Below are 18,069 nucleotides of genomic sequence, written 5' to 3'. Positions count from 1 at the left end.
ACTACACATTCCATTCCTATGAAGGCACTGCACCCAGTTGCCTGTTAACCCTACATTCTCTAACCACACAACAACTGGTGCGGTGGGCAACCCCAGTCAACTGCCATGAAACAAACAGAGTGATGCATCTGTGACTTATTCTCAATGTTTATTCCATGGCTGGAGATGCTTTAATGTTTTTGCATTTACATTCACATGTATTGCATTTACATTTATGGCGTTTTTATAGCCCGTTCTCAGCAAAGAACTGGGAAATGTACATTTGCACTACATGTCATTTTGTTCTGTTCTCTGGTGAACTAAGCCAGAGCAATAAACTGGACCATTTTATATACCTTCTTCCATGGTATTTCAATTTGGACAGAAATCCATCCTGGCTGCCTACTGCATAAACAGGTTCACAGTATCCCTCCAGTAGCATATCAATGGATTCTGCCGGCCAGTGTACCGTGCTTCTGGGAAAATGTGCCCTGCGCCATATCAGAATGGTCAGCTTTCCATAGCTGAGACCATGCACTCAAAGAGTTTCTCGGTCTTTTGTACACATCTTTTCATTAACAAAATGGCCACATCAGAGGCCTCTACTGCTTGTTTTGCTCTTTGGTAACACAGACACTCGAGGACTGAGGACTCTTTTTTAGGTGCCATGTCTGGTTTGTACACAGCAGATAGTCTCTGACACCCAGTTCTGTGAAATTTCCTTCCGACCTCCTTTTTTATAATATATCATATACAGAAAGAAACTGCATGCTGGGAAAAGGTCTGCATATTTCAAATGGAATTTTTGTTAGTCTATACGTGTACAAAATATGCATAATTATGTGCGACGTAAAACATTAATCCATCCATTACCAATAATCACTTGTCTAGGGCTGGAAGGCAGTCGCCGGAAAGACTGGGTGTAAGGCAGGGTGAACCCCGGACAGGGGGCTGGTACATCGTAGAACAATCACACACACACGTTCACTCATACCATGTGGGCAATTTAAAGCTACCAGTTCACCTGTAACTCATGTCTTTAGGGTGTGGGTAGAAACCAGAGCATGAACACAGAGAGAACAGGCCAATGCCACACAGACTAAGGACAATTTAAGCCACATCTGAACCAAATGCCAAGGCACGGTGAGGCACCAGCACTACCTGCTGCATCACCACATCCTCCTGTAGATCTTCAAATATGTGTAACAAAATAGTTCTTAAAATTAAGAGAGAAGCTAAGTAAATCTGGAAAACTGAAAATCTGGTTATTCAGACCTCCGTAACACTGAATTTCAAGGAAATTTTGGAAATCTGAGTCTGTTAATGGTAGTATTGTAGACATACTCCAAATCAGATGTCATAGCTAATATTGTGATGTTGAAATTAGACCATGATGCTGCGGTAATAGCCATGTTCCATTTCATTCCAGCTATTTTTCCAGATTAATTTGGCTGTCAGTGCCAGGTATTTAAAACTAAGTATAATACCATGTAAGCTTCTCTCTGAATCATTTTCTTCCGCTCTTCTTCAGGAATTATGCAGTCACAGCAAAGGGAATGTTACAGCAGTACTTTGACCTGTTTGTCTGCAGATAAGGAACACTGTGAAGGTAGCATTCATTTGCTTACTCATTCAGGCAAATATGCAGAAAAAGGGAAAGACAAAAACTAAATGCTCGTTATTAAAGTCACAATAAAAATCGGTGTTACTACCACTCTGCAGTAAAGGTACGAATGTAATACTGAGTGTTAATGGTCTAAGTATCACTGGTGGTGACAGAAGTATTACATTTCAGATTTTTATTTTAAATGCATTTAAACATATTTACAGTATTGCTGTCATTTCAGGAACAATAAACCAAAGGTACATTATTATGCATCAGTGGATAAGGATACCAATTTTTTTAACTTTCAAGTGCAATAGGGTCACAATAAGGTTTAAGAGGCATATGTTTTACTGATTAACATAACAGGTGAACTGGGTCACAGGAACAATATCACCTTATTGAGAAATTTTAAATACATAAGAAAATATATAGGCAAAATGTATGGCGTTATTTACCAGGGGTGATCTTATAGTACTAGTAAAGGGTGAAAAGATATTCTAATATTCATTTTGAAACATGAAGCTTTCTAGTGGAATAAAGTTTGACACTTGGGTCAACTGCTTATTTTTAGCGGGAGCTCCTGATACAGACCACAGAAATGAAATAGAGGCATCCCTCAAGATACACTCACAACTTTGTGATGTGTTTAATTTAATTTCATACCCCTACTTCAGTTTACAAGGCATTTTTTGTGCTGAGGAGAGAATTTAAATTCCATGCACCTCCCAGCAGCTGAGTGGCATGCAGTATTTACATCTACGTTTCTTAATTTACCAGATGCTCTTCTCCAAAGCGACTTACAATTATTTTTAACTAGTATTTAGCTGACACCTTTATCCATGGTGACTTACAATGCTAGACAGACTCCACTAAACTCCCTGCACACACACACACACATAGGCTTCAGCGCATATGTGCTGGACTGTACAAGTGACTGTACAGGTGTACTGAAAGAAAGCAAACATGGCATTCCACAACAAGCTGTTTGAGATAGTGCAAGAAAAAAATAATCTATTTCAATCTTAATGCAGTTTTGTTGCAGAAAAACTAAGATGCTGTATTCTTTATTCACTTAAAAGATTTAGTTCCGATACAGCCTTATTCTTAAAAAAAAAAAAAAAAAAAATCAACAAGCATAATTTATTTTGCCGACTCCCTTTTTCCAAGGTGACGTTAGTGTTAGATGTTACAGTGTCAGCAAGTTTACAGTGATTTACCCATTTACACAGCAGAGTTTTCCAGCTGTATGGATTCAGGGTTAGTACCTGGATCAAGATAACTACAGTAAGAGGGATTCAAACTAGTTCAGACTGCAAGGCCACACTTCTCACTAAGACACCACCTGCTGCATACTGAATTATTATTATTATTATTATTATTATTATTATTATTATTATTATTATATGTTTATTAATATCGCTAATATTTTAATAATTATTCTTATACGGTTCTAATTATTATTAATAATAAAATAATAAGAAAATAATAATAATAATAATAATAATAATAATAAAGTAACACTTTTCAAAAGCGACTTTTAATGTTAGATTTTGTGTGCTAAGCTACATACAACGATTTTCACCCATAAAGACGCTGAAATTAAACTTTTACTGGAGCAACTGAGCACAAATACCGTACTACGCCGGGCGAGATCATAGGCGTACCCAGTCGGCGCTCCCTGCAGCGCGCGCGCCTATCAATGATGTACGCATGCGTTACAGTTTTTTATTATTATTTGCAGCGTTTCTCATACGCGCTGTGCACACTGTGCACCGCAGCCCTGGGTTAGTGTGAAGCCCCGATCGACTGGATCCCTATTCGATTCTCCAGCTCGGCTACACCACCCCCCCACCCCCAACTCCGGGCCGCTCCTCCTCCCTCCATTCCTGCCATTATCAGCAGAGGTCGCATGGCATCGAGGAGGCAGCGGAGCAGCCCGAGCGCAACTCCGGGAGCGCGCGCGGACGAGCACTGCTACGCGCCCAGCTGAGGGACGGTCGAGGTTCCACGAGCAAAAGAATTGGGGGGAGAAAAAAAACAAAAAAAAAAACAAAAACAGCGTATCAATCTCCAAACCGAGCTCCACGATGAACGTGCGAGTTGAATACTAGCAGAACAAAAAAAAAGTTCATCTTTCAGTGCAGACAACTTGCGTTAGTTGCTACTGGGTCGCGCACGTGCATTACACACATTTTTTTCCTTGCTGATATTTTTGCGTACTTTTTTTTTTTTCCGTGTTTTCCCTTTTTGAAAACCATGTAAAAAGAGTGCGCTGCCGAGCATCTTCTCCGCGCACAAAACAGAGCCAGTGGTGTCGGTGCTGAAGTTCGACCGCGAACGGATGTGAGGAAAGGGTGCATCGTGAGACTCAACCCCCTTTCTTTCTTTCTATCCTTCTGTTTCTTTTCTTTTTTGTCGGTTTAAACAATAGAGAGAGCGAGCCACACACTCGCACGCGTACACATACACACGCATAGGCGCGCACACACACGGAATCCGCGTTCATGCCGTCAGTCTTGCGGACTCTGAGATGGACGTGAGGTTTTATCCCCCTTCCAGCGTGGGTACCGTGGGTTCATGTTCACTGCCAGCCGACCCGAGTTGCCTCAGCTCTTTGGACTATTACCACTGCAACAAGGTAACAGAACAACCCCGTTCGTTCCACTGCACTGCACTGTCCTGCATGAGTCCCCCGTCACCCCGATTTCGATGATGATGATGTGCTGTGCTGTGTGTGTGTGTGTTGTGATGTACTATTCTATTGTACTATAGACTCACTGTACCGGCAGAGCCGCGTTGTTTCTGCCTTCTCTGTGCTGTCTCTGTGTACCTCGATTTACGTCGGGACCCTCTAAACTGGACCCAGGCTTAGTTCGCGTGTGAACGATCCGAGTTCGTGGTCCGAAGCCACACGGAGGACGGAGCGAAGATCAAAACTTCAGTGCATCGCGGACTGTAACATCGGGCTGCGTGTCATTTTCGAGGGAAAACTCTCGCGAAGTTACTGTGGTTCGCAGCCTTAAAAATAGTTTGTAGGTGGGAAGCATCTCTCATCATAGGGAGCAGCATGGGAGTGGGTGCAGTCTGTGAATGAAGGGTCATCTGAAATGCGCGAATGTGCGCGTGTTCGTCTCTGTTTGCGGAGCCACTTGTCTTCATCGCTACTACTACTGTAGTTACTGTAGAAAACAAAAAAAAGGTGCCTTTTAGTGCGCAGTTGCGGAACACGTGCAGTTAAACGCGAGTTCGGCTTGTAAAGTACGAAAAAACTTGCGTTGGTCTAATAATTGTAACGTCTCTGGCGTGTCATTAGTGCCGAAATGCTGAAATCCACATTTTTCCTCGCTGGGGAGTCCGTGTTTTGAACGACTCCATTGTGGCGCAGAGCTTCTCCGCCTTTAGCAAACATACGTCCCATATACGTACTGGACCTACATACATCCATTCACTCACTAGTTCACACCACATTCGGTTCTTTTTAACAGCGCGACATGGCTCGACAAGGAAGGAGTATCAGTATTTTATTTAGCATGAACTCCGCACATGCAAAAAATGTAAGATTTGTCAACGTTCAAGCAAGACGTCCGCCCAAATACGAGCCCTAGTAGCATTCATTGCCGCGGTCGGAAGAACGGGAGAGCACATTTCGCAGGAAAACTGCTAGTTCCCGACTTCTTCCGTCTCTTTAACCAACACACTGAGGTAAAATATGTTAGCAACAAAACATGATAAGAAAACCGATCCGTGTAGAACACACAGGCGCGCGCGCGCGCGGGCAGCAGTTTTCTGTGTGCAGGTTGTGTGTGTGAGGCTCGTATTGCGAACATCAGGACTGAACTTGTAGAGTTTCCTAGGCACATACTGCACTTAATTACTGCATGTTGGCGCGTACTTCGTCGTTTTATGAGCAGTTATTAACTGTTCGGTGATTACTCTGAGCATTTTAAACTACTAGCGTACTGATTTTGTCGACTCATTGATTGATATACACTCTGACTGACTGTTCGGAAAGCTTATACACTGATAGTTTTATAACTTCTTTGACAGGACCCTCATCATGAAATTTTGTACACGGTGTAGAAATTAGTGGTTGTAGGTTGCACAGGCACATTCAGAATTGTCTTCTTTCTTTTTAAAGTACTACTTTTTATAGCGGACTGTCGACATGTATGTAAAGCACGTAGTCATCATGGGTAAAAATTTTGCATGCATGATTATTCACTTACGAACATTTGCATAAAGAAGACAAATTATCTTGGTAGTACTTTTTAGCGGAAAGTTTACTTTAAGTAGCCTGTATTTTGGTGTATTTCCAAAATTATAGTCTTGTCAGAACTAATACTGTGAAAGTGATAGGAAACGGTGACGTTACTGATATTTTATTATAGGCGAACGTGTGCTGTGCCAGTCAGTGCCTCGTATGTAGGTCCTGTTTTATAAAAATACTCGTCGTTTTTATACACACAGCATATTCTGAGATACATGCTGGAATACGGTGCAATGCGGAACTGTAATCCGGCAACTCAGCTTTCACACGACGCTCCATGACAGGCTTTGGCTAATGCGTATAACTAAAATGAAACGATCCGCGCGCGCCCACCTCCTTCCCTCATTAGCGAGTGCAAAGGCTCGCGCGCCCTCGTCGCGGACGTTTGTGCGCATGCGTGTACTTTTGAACAGGTTTCAAGTGTCTTCGCTCAATAGCGTGGGCCTGAACACAAGGAAGGAGGAGAAGAAGAAGAAAATGAAAAAAAAAAATGTAGATTTGTTTTAGTAACTCTTGGCTCGAGAAACAGTTCAAGTAATTGTCAGATTTCCCTCATTACCCTGATGACATTTTCAACCTTAATTTGATCTACTTTCCACTAGGCAAGCAGCAACTTGTGCTAACTGGCAGTGTTAAGAAAACCCTTCACAAGTTGTATCTGAAATGATATGGGGAAAAGCGCATGAAAATGAATTCATACAGATTCCCTTTAATCTCAGGCAAATACTCCATTCGGATTGTGCATATACAATACAATGGTTTATTGTAGCAACGTATCTTTAATAAGTGCAAGAATGTAAAAATTATGAGATAGGCTGTTCAGGTAGAGAAATATATGTAATAATGTCCCCCCAGATATGTAATATATTATATTATTGTGGCTCTCCCCAAAAAAGCTCCAGGTGGCTTATCCATGGTTGGGCCTTCAGCCTGGGTGTGTTCCAGACATACATGAACAAGTATATCATAACAACATGGTTGCTGTTCAGAAAGTTTTCCTGTTTCATAAGAAATTAAATTGCAGAATTTGTCATATTGACATAAAATTGCAGAAAATGTTAGAATGTTAGATCTTTTATGATTTATCTGCAATGTTTTTATAATGTGTTCAGATATAAGGAGCTCTTGTTTGTTTTGAAACCTTTTCTGGTGGCTAATGATGCTCATATTCACTTTGGAAGTTAGGATTAAACCTTACAGAAATTCATGAACAGGGTTGTTTCTTGAAAAAAAAAACCCACACTAGCTTCAGATTTATAAATTAAAGTGTAAGTGTTAAAACATTTTTAAAAGCTTATTAGTCATCTTCAGATGTAGTCCTTCATTAGGCAGAACAGGGTTTAGCATAAAGAGTACATTGATGTGAGCACAACTCAACACGGGCATGGCCCTATGTGACCCATTTTGTTTGTTTTTCGTACTTTCTCTGCAAAATTCTATTTTAATAATACAGTTGAGGACATCCTAAATGAGTTAAGACTGAAACTGACAATAACATTTTGCTGATGGTTTGAGCAGCTACATAAAGCCTCAGGAACATCATGTTCATGTGTCTTCTTATCTTATAACTGATGAATCATAGGCGTCATTGGTACTGCATGAGGTTTATATGGTTTAACTTTTTGAAAAGTGGTAAAAGAATACGAGGCATCATACTAAGAACGAAAGAAGTGTGTTAATTCTTGGGGGCTCAGCAGAACCAAATGCACTATGCTTTTTTTTCCCCTTCCATGAAGTCGGTATTATGAAAGTAACAGTGTTCAGCACAAAAGTCAAGAACTGCATATCGTCAGCAATTGCACTTGGGCCTATCAGTGATTCTAGTATTCTAACACTTGCCAGAACACACTAGTATGAATTCATGCTAATTTATTATTTTTCAATGTGGAATTGTTTTTACTTCCAGTGAATCAGCTGTACCTGCAGTGTAATATAAAAATAATGGTAGTTTTAAACATGTCCTTATATAATGTGACACAGCAAGGTAAAGACTTTATTTTCACTATACACTATGCTGTATTGTGATATTGTGATATTTAGAGGATTTCATCCAAGAACTATTATTACTTTCTTGTCTGTATGTAGTACATGTTTAGCATTGCTTTAAGTGGCTCAGAAATGTAAAAAAAAAATCTGGTTAGTTACATTTCATTCCTTTTCATAACAAATGCACACATGTATTGTTTGTGAAAAAAAGGTGTGAAAGTTCTCTGTGACGGTTTTTATGTTAATAAAATGAAAGTTAAAGAATTAGTCACAATGTTCCTACCTTTATGATAACTGCATCCCACTAAAAAGTGTGAATGAGTAATGTCAAATTGTGTGTCATTGTGCTTCTTTACAGACTTTTACTGTAAATTAGGAGACTGTCAAAGCTCAGATGGTTGGTTCTGTAATTTAAAAGCAACGCCAACAAGAATGTAACCCGTACATTTTAAGTTGACCTTCTTGTGGGATTTCTGTTGTTTATTAATATCTTGTTCATGATCAGATGTTTGTCAAATTAGCAGAATAATTAGCCAGTACAAATTTTTGCTTATTGCATTAACCAGATACATTTTTCTAATCCCTCAAACATCTTGAAACAGGCAAAAGGTTGCAATGAATTTTAACAAATTGGTATGAAATGCTGTAGTGTTGTTAAGTAAGAAAACTAGGGAAAATTCCTTAAAGTAAAATCTTTTTTGAACATTTTGCACCTGAAGTTTTTTATAAATATTTAAGTATGGTGCTTCCTCAAGTGGCTAATTTGATTACGTAAACAAAACATTCTGCTCCTGCATGCTTCCTGTACTTACAGAGAAAGAAGGCCAGAAGAGCCATTTATTGTTCAGTGGGTTCGGTCTCCTTATGCCTTTTAGACTTTTTTTCTTATCGATTAAGTGTCAGCTTGGACATTTTAACACCACTCTGGAAGCTTTGTGGAATAGTAGGCAATCAAATGTAGAAGTTATGCATAATAACCTGTTGCAGTATTGTTCTGAGAACTTTGAAATACGGTTTATTATATAAAATGAGAACTTGACGCATGGATCAGGCATTATTTGCTCATATTCTAGCCAGAGGGCCACAAAAATAGCCAGTGTTAAAAATTCCATTCCACGATACAAGAGTTCACTTTTGTGGATGTGCTGACTAGATAATGAGTTCAAAATGACTGAGTGTGTGGGAAGCAAGGGAGATAAGCAATGAAGGACTAACAGGGCTCGGCTCCCTTTTAACCATTTCGAGACCTCGTACGCTAGCTTTTAAAACTTGTCCATTTCAGTTTATAGAGTGATGATTTAATGGGCTAAAAATAACATGAAGCCTTGCAATTACTGGCCTAGAGCATTGCCAGGTTTTTGAGGTCTTTGGAGGAAAAATTCACTTCAACCAAATAGAGCCTCAAGTCTTCATACTGTTGTGGAAATGCCATCACGGTTTAAACTTATTCATTTACAAAGTATGAGGGTACATACAAACTTGTACAGCTAGTCTTCAAACTTAAAAAAACATCCTGGTGACATTATTGATGTAGTTGCCATTTTTTAAATAGGTGTATACATTTTATATTTCTGATGTTACATTTATGAAATGTATATGGAGGCCCAATATCAATTCTTCCATGCTCTTATTGTGCTTATATTTATGATTTTATACCAAGCAAAAATGTTAGTCTCAGATTTAAATAATATAGCCAATAAACACTACCAGTTTTAATACATCATAGTCATATGCAGTGGTATCCATTTCATTTTATGTTCTTTAAGTATATCAGGATTTCTGTCGGTTTAACTATCGTTAAGTTTTGCAGCACGGATAGAAGATCATTCATTGAGTTTTAAGACAGATTTTTCCCACAACCTCATGCAAAATGATATACCTTTTGTTTTTTTTTTCAGAATTAATAATTGTTACATCTTTGGCGATGATCTTGTCCTCAGAAATGGGTTGCCATTTCAACAGCCATGGTATGCACATGGAAAATGTTAATTAAGTGGAAATAATAAGTCCTGGGTCGGCAGAATGTGCTAGAATTTACTGCAGCCATTCATGTGTTTTGCTGACTGTGGAATTTGAGCACTATTGCTATTCATACTTGAACAGAGTGGGTTCATTCAGACAGTATAGCAAGGAATGCATTTTGAAGGGATGCGCTCGGGCTTTGTAGCTTTAATGCAGAATGTGACTAGTTTCACCACAACAAAATGTGTCATCTTCATATGCTGTTTTTTTAAGAGCAGCTTTATTGCTGGGTGTTCTTGGAGCAGTGGATTGTATATATTTATGGCATATTTTGTGTGTGAAGGCTAGCAGGTTTATTCCTGCTTTTAATTAAAATTCACTATATTGTACAGACGAAAGGCCTTTATTTATGTTTCAGCCACAGATGTCAAGAGGTCATGCCGGAGAGGGCCTGTTGCTGATTAGCAATGATTAAATGCACTTGACCACTTTGTGAGGCAGTCATATGCAATACTGTGCACCAAACAATGAACAGGAGCACTCATTTGCCAATAAAAACTCCAGAACCCCTAGTTATTCAGAAACACTTTGCTTAACTCTATTGAACACCAATTGTTGTGATTAGGAAAAAAAAGTCAAGTATTAAAAAGCAGCCAGAGGTTTATCCATGCTAAATATTTGTCAGGTTTAGAATCTGTTGTTGTGAGATTTTGACCTAGTATGTTATAGTGCTATTTCCACTTTGTATTTGAAACGAAAAGCTGTACTGATGTATAGAAATGCTCATTATGTAAATAGAAAAATTATGGAGAAATGACATTTCCCATGTAAACATGTGCTCCTGGTCTTGGCTGGTAACTGTATGTCCACTGCACTTTTATATATCGGCTTCAGGACAATTGGCAGTAACCATCTGATGCCCGTGTGTAGTTATGTGTCAAAGTGCAAACACCAAACAAGAGCAAAACAAAAGTAGTAATGCAAATAAACAGTCTTACTTATATGTTTTGCATGCCTGGGACTTCCTGATTGTATAGTGTGCCAGTAAGGTGTCAAGGCGGAAACAAGAACTGTTCTTGTGGCTTTCATGTTTAGATAAGGCTGTTGGTGTAAGAAATGATTTATTTTATTTGATGGTCTCTTTTGCCCTTTAAATGCCAAAGGCAACATTTATTGCAGCTTGTTTCCTCTTCACAGTTTTTCTTGAAAAGGACATTAAGAGCACAGCTGAAATAAGATTAGAAATATAGAGCCTTGTTCCTCATCTACTTTAGCAACATTCTAAACTGTATGCTCTTTTTGTGAAATTTTGCTGCCTAAGGAAAATTAATGTAAGAAAAATATAATTCCTTTTCACGTTACGTGCACGTTAGTCATTTCTGCAGCTATAGTGACCATTTATGCGGATGTATGTGGATTCCCATATGACAAAGTGTCGTTGGCGGCGCGCTACTTATTCACTTACGAGAAAGTGCCATTGTGCTTTTTTGATGAGATGGATTGCATGTTTTACAATAGTTATTCTCAGCTGAGAGGACACAGCCTGTGTATGTGAGCTATGATCTCTCCTACCGGTATGATCCAGAATCCTTCACCACTCGCTACGGTTATTTCCTTTTAATAGCTTTTCTCAAAGCTGTTGTGAATAAGCACAACAAGTACAAGTATATTCAATATTTTCTTCTAATTAAATGCCGTTCATAGGTGTTGCATGTATAACCCCTGTGCAGCTTTTTGCACATGCGGATTTGCTGACGGAAGACATAACACACATGATAAACTGGTGCGTCTGAGAAGACAAAGAAACTGTGGTGAAATAGCTTCATCCACTTCTCAGAGGCACAGGCATTGTTAAACCTTGGAAAATTAATTAGCTCATTTCTGAGCCATGCATTAATCAGCCTAGGATTATTAAAAAAAAAAAAAAAAAAGCCGAAAATGGACAATCAAGCAACGCGAGGACGGAGTCTACTTTTTAACGCCACATCAGTGGTGGCAGGGAAGATAGCGGAGCACTAATTAGGGGGTTTGGCACGAGGATATGAGAGCCTGTTGCTGCGAGTGGGCTGTTACTTTGAAGGAACCTGCTTCAGTCGAGCTGCTAGTAAATAAGAAAAGGGAGTCCTGTGGGGTATGGCCCACACTCTAGAATAACCTGCAGCCAAGTACTTCACAGGCTCTGCCAACACCTACTGTGCAACTTACCCACGGGTATTCCATTAAGTGCTCATTATATTTGGTAATAGTTTTAAGTGCTAGGAAACAGAAAAAACCCTCTAATTGCTGAAATTTGCATATTATTAACCATCTGTGTCTGTTGAGATGCAGATGCTTTACATCTACACTGTAGGCCATGCCGTGGAGTAGAAACATTGCTCATATTAATTCTACTGTATTTTTTTAAATCAGCATTACGCATCATAAAATAATCGATTCCGGGTGTCCGTGATATGATGGTAAATACTTTCTGAATTCTGGCTTTTTTGATCTTCGACTTCGCCGTGGTTCACGACCCATTTCCTGATCGGCACCGGCTCTTAAATCGTTTACCTGTCATGGCTGATTCTTTAAAATACAGCCCCGTCCGTGCCTTGCCGAAGGCCCGCTTAATTAGCGTTCGGCTGCAAAGAGTGCGCACAGAAAACTCGAAACATGAGTGGTTTTATTCAGCATGTAGAGTGCACAAGCAGATTGGAGGACTTTCTACAGAGGAGGCTACAGGATAAGTCCATAGCTGATTGAACACAGTCCAAAAACCTGCAGGTCTGGGTGTCACTCTGAATAAACCCCTCTGACGCAGGGCAGCGGCAAAGGCAAAGACGTTAATGAGCCGAATAATGGCCGACCCTCTGCCTCAAGGACACACTGTTTACATAAATCCAGACAGACCTTCGTCTTTTTCAAATCTTTGCTAATCTGCCTTTTTTTTTTTTTTTTTTTTTTTTCTTTGCTTCATTTTCAATGCCGGTTTCAATTTTTTTTTAAATAGCCAAATTATTTCCAGGAAACAATACGAAAATATGCATTTAAGATTATTAAAGGGAGACCAGCTAAAAAAAAGGCAGAATTATGTTTTATGCTGCAAAGTGCTTATTTTAAATGACACATCTGGTGCTTTACATTTTCTTTTTTTAAATCCACACAGGTACCACATTATGTGCAATATGAGATGTTAGTTTCATTATTACACAGAGGCTGGTGACTGATACAGTTTTTCTTTTTTCTTTTTTTAGTTGTTATTGGCTTTGCAGAGTTTAGAACGTTTCCTTCCTTTTGAACCACTTGCTTTCAAATGGTGTCAAATGTGTGTTAATAGCCGCAAGTTGATACGCTCAATAATTGCTTGCTACAGGTTAAGCCTTAAAAAAAAAAGAGAATATTTTTTATTAACAAAAACACTTCAAGCAATACAGTGCAGTACAGGAAACTGCCCAATTTCTGTCTTTTATTTATGTATATTTATGTATATCATTTGTAATTTTTGCATGGGCGTAATGCTAAAAAAGGTGTTACCGCTGCAGAAGAAAGTAAGAATACCCAGTTGAGAATTTGTGAAATTGAATGCAAAATTTACTCGTCTTTAAAATGTTCCAATTTAACAGTTAGTCTTCTTTGGATATTTTTTGTTAATATTCAGTTATGTAGAGAGCATATGTAAAGAATCACTGTCACTTACTTGCAATATTTTCAGCTGAAACCGCATATAAATAATGTATGACTGTGTTATCACAGTTATTCTGAAAGATGCATTTCAAGACAGAGTTGCTCTTGTAGCTTTATGTCTTTCATAACTGCCAGGTTTGAGGTCTTGACTGGGGAATTTTGGGGGCTCTCCTTTTTGCATTGTTTACAGTGCTCCCCTGTTCCTTGTTAACCAAAATGAGCCTCGCTACCAGATGTGGGCTTGCTCACAAAGTGACTTGAAAGAATAGCATGTCTTTTCTTTAGGTGCGCTGGGCACAGATCGTTTCTACGCTTGGTGAAAAGGTGAATGAAGGGGCTCAGACAAGGAGGTTCTTGTGGCCAGTGCTCTTTAAACATTTGGCCCCATTTGATGAGAAATGTATGAAACTGAATCTTTCATACCGCTGCCATCAATGGAATCATGCTGGGTAGCACTGCATCGGCTAGAGACTAAACAACAACCCTGTCAGCTGTCTCTAGTGCTCTTATAAGATGTTCTTTATGAGCAGAGGGCATTTTAGGAGTCGCAAAGTGAAAAAAATGTTTACCTTTAGCGTTACAGGGTTGCAGAATATTATTCGCTGACGCCTCACAGGCAGGGTTTGCTCTGGACAAGACACCAGTCGTGTGCAGTAAAGAATTTCTTCTTCTTCTTCTTCTTCTTCTTCTTCTTATTATTATTATTATTATTATTATTATTATTTGAGAATTGTTTAAATGTGTAGTAAATGTGGATAAATGGCAAAGTGAATCAGAGGGAAAAGAACCACAGAAGAAACACAGCTGCTGAGGATCTGGTGAGTCTGGGAGAAGATGACCATTTGTCATATGTTCCTGAGGCAAGTTCTAGGCAAATAGCTCTGTAGATGGCGGGCTTTGGAAGCCGGAGAGTTCCATAGGCCTGCCGGAGGAGCTATCACTGTACCCCTCAGAACAGGGCTGCTAGAGGCCTGCTAGAGGAGCTACCACTGTGCCCTGGACCAGACATCAAGCACTCATTCTGCTGCCTTCCTTACTCTTTGTACTTACAGAAGGATGGCAGAATTAAGCTGTCTAGGTGGAACGCACACCTTTAAACAGGTGAGGTGCAGAGCTCCGACGCTGTGTTCTTCTCTGGCCTTATACGCAGAATCTTGTTTCCACTAGTGTGACCTGAACAGATGAGGGTGTGTGCATTTTGTTCTTGATGAGAATCATTGAAAACACCCCGCATTTGCAGGAAATCATGACAGTCACATTTATGAAGCCCTGAACTAACTTTACTGAATAACATGGGACAGCAATGCAAGACTTTTCCTTTCTTTAAATCACTGCTATTTTAGTGGGATTGTTTGCTGCATGGGCACTGTGTCCCTGTGTATGTTGCACATAAGCATTTGTTGCTGTGATTTTTTTAATTTTATGAGAGAGTAGGAGAATTGAAAGCGCACTGGCAGGAGCGCCGTACCTCCGGAGGCCTTTGGCACGGTGTCAGGAGAACCATCATAGAGGTGGACAGAAGAACCTTGTTGAGTTCAATCTGTGCACAACACATCCTTTTCTGAAATGAAAAACCTGTGCTTCGGGCGTTTGTCTGCCGCTATACCATTCACGATATCTACCCATTGTAGTACAACTGAAAAAAGTAATGATTAATTAAAAGGTTTTTCTTTTGTGCTTGGAGCACTTAACAGTGAGAAAAAGCATGTGTACTGCCTGAGGCAACACTTAGATCTGACTGGTGGCTTGCGGTATTTGACCTGAGCTTGGTGTGTAAGGAATTCAATTAGATCCAGCAATTTCATACTGCTGTGCAGGATGACAAGGCCAGAGCATCTATCAAAAAAAAAAAAAGTATTTATTTGCAGTCATCAAAGGGATGCTTTAATGAAACACATGTCAAAGGAATAGGGATGATTCATATCATATTCACAAGCCAAAGGTTGCTTGGGCTTCCTGGCTTCAGCTTCGTAAAAACAGAAAAAGAAATTGCACCCCATTCAGAACGCATTTAATATTAAAAAAATGGCTTTTGCATGATGTTAAGCACGCAATAACTTAAATCAACCCAGCGACCGGTGTTTTGGCCTGGGTAGGCCACTGCTCATCTGCCATAAATGTTGGAGATTACAAAACCATAATTGCCTGTTTGCAGAGGCATTGGGGGTGGGGAGGGTTTTGTCATCTCAGTTAAAAATAGTTTTCCAGAGTATTATCTTTGCCCTGTGTACTGTTTGAAGATACTGTTGATGATGCAGTGAAGAGAGCAGATAAACTGAGAGCGTCTGTCACAGCAGAGCACTATAGCGTTTCATCATGGAGTAATACAGCTCTGATGAACACAGGGTCTCCTTACAGTGCGGAGAACATGCTGTTGTTTTGCCAAGTGTATTTCATACTCATCACCATAGTTACAGAGCCTGTAATGGAAAATACCGATCTCATTGTCCTTGGAAATAAGGCAGAGAGAAACAAAAATCACCTGCAAACATGGAAAATGTTCGATGGGAAACAGATCTTGCAGTTTTTAGTGTGTAAGTGAGCGCACCATCTTGAAAAGATTGTAATGTTTTATTAACTAAGGTAAGGTCAGTCCCGTCTAAGGTTACCTACTGCTATGCGTGTAATAAGAGATACAGTCGTATCCGTGTCCAAACAGAGAATATTTTTCCTGAACGCGAGGCTGTCAGCACAACCGTAGCACAGTATTAAAGTTGAAATGTATTTCCGGGCTTTTAGAGATGTTGATGAGATGATTGTAACTTTCTCTTGAACTGCAGTCATCATGGTGCTATGATGCTTTTGGGAAAAGGCCACTGTGATTAGTTCAGTATAGTCTGATCCCTAATGGCTGGTTTCCGTTAGGCGTTTATGTAATAACGCTTAGTTTTGCATGTTGTTTTTTACATTCAAAAATGTATTCCCGCAAAACTCTTCATATTTCCCTTCAAAGACACTTTTGCCGTACATTTTCTGCAAACTGACTGGTTTTTAGCTTGTGCAATAATGTTTCAAAATGTTCAGCTGTGAAATGTGTTTTTATGGCACTGTGGCACCATATTGTAAGTCTCTGAACTCAACAGAATAATTAAGCAATTTGAAACCCCTGAGCGTAGGAGTGAACAGAATTGAGGATTATCTTTCACTCTTTTCGACTGGAGGGGAGCCAAAGGGAGTGTTGGTTCATTGCCGTTTGGATGTAGTGGTGCCTTAACCATCCAGTCTGCGCTGTTCTGTGTGCAGAAGGCAACAAGTAGGGTGGATATCTTAACATTCCTGAGCTGTCACCGATCCCTTTGTTAGCGTGCCATCGTCTTTGCCATAGAGATTTCAATATTGACAGTTGCAGCGGCTACATTTTTCTAGAACTGAAACAAAATAGGCTAATGGAATATGCAAGTTCAGCTCAAAGTTTTGTTTGGATTGCATGTGTTTTGCTAAACACAGCTCGCCGGTGGCCCAGTACACTGTTTACATTTGGCATTGAGTGTCTGCGTGTGTGTATGTATGTGTGTATATATGTTCAAACATGTATGCTTAGAATAACATTCCTCACTCCGCTGTTCACCAGCCGGAATTCGCGGGGAAGCCAAGCTTGAGAGATTCAGCAGATATAGCGCACTCACGTACGGTCGCGTAAATACAGTGTCCATTTAGGCCCTTTGACACTTGGACAAAATGCTCAACGGTTGTGACATATTAATGAGGTACAAATGGAACATTTACTGAGTTGAGGCAGGAGTAAGATAATTGAGCAGCAAGTTAGTGCAAATCAGAATGGCTACTGTATGCATTGTGCAGCTGGAAGAGCATCGCGGGATAGGTCATCTTTTGTGAGTTTCCCCTTTGACCTCTGCGGTATGTGGTTTGCGAACTGTGGATTTACTGTAATCTCTTTTTCTATTATTGATGGTTGGTTGAGTTATAGACTGTAAATGAGGCATGTGCCATTTTGCTGGCCCGGGCTATGTTGGAAACAGTGAGGTAATGCTGGAATAACAGACGATTTGAATGTATATATAGTAACTGCACACTGTGTTTTGAAACAGCTGTAACAATTGAAGGCAGAATAATTTTCCTGATTTTGTGTCTTGTTATGAACCTGTGAGGGAGGGAAAAAAAAAAATGCAGAAAGAAGAATGTTTTCGAAGAAGTCTCCTTGGAATGATCTTTGTTGCGGTCTGCTCAAATTTGATATAGAAGCTAGAGTTTTAAGTGCATAATCCTCAGAAGGGGGGTACATAATTAAAAGAATACTTCAAGAACAGACATTTCAAATTTATTCCTGTCCTATGTTCTCAGTGCAGTATGCTGTTTGGTTGTGTTACAAGTGTGGCTTTCAGGGTAAAGGGTTCTTAAGGCTGCCTTACTGAGCACTGAATTTCCTTGACTGCTCATGATGAAAGATTTCCATATTACACTGTAGTTACTGTTTCAGTCCTCTAAAATATTTGAAGTATGAAGAATGAATTAAGTTTTTATGAGGCTGTATTATTTAATCAAAAGTGTTTACATTGGTTCGTAGTATGCATAAGTCTGTCCAAATTAGCTGCTTGGCATTTCACAATAATACACTGTGTATATTACGCTGGAATAGTGCGATATG

The 18,069-nt window shown here is 39.7% G+C and overlaps 1 protein-coding gene across 6 annotated transcripts in view; it reads left to right on the top strand.

Moving 5' to 3' along the window:
- Positions 1 to 3,479: 3,479 nt before the first annotated feature.
- The window catches only part of tox2 (TOX high mobility group box family member 2), a 79,027-nt gene continuing 64,437 nt past the window's right edge, over positions 3,480 to 18,069 (top strand). For 5 of the 6 annotated variants that reach the window (XM_029247786.1, XM_029247781.1, XM_029247784.1 and 2 more), the window contains exon 1: positions 3,480 to 4,223. In XM_029247786.1, the coding sequence (XP_029103619.1) occupies positions 4,116 to 4,223 (108 nt within the window). In that variant the 5' untranslated portion in view covers positions 3,480 to 4,115. Of the gene's footprint in view, positions 4,224 to 15,953; positions 16,047 to 18,069 lie in introns of those variants that run through there. The other variant, XM_029247783.1, reaches the window with a different exon arrangement.

The sequence above is a fragment of the Scleropages formosus genome, chromosome 22 (assembly GCF_900964775.1).
Source record: "Scleropages formosus chromosome 22, fSclFor1.1, whole genome shotgun sequence".
Classification (NCBI taxonomy): domain Eukaryota; kingdom Metazoa; phylum Chordata; class Actinopteri; order Osteoglossiformes; family Osteoglossidae; genus Scleropages; species Scleropages formosus.
This window is presented reverse-complemented; position numbering and strand designations above follow the sequence as displayed.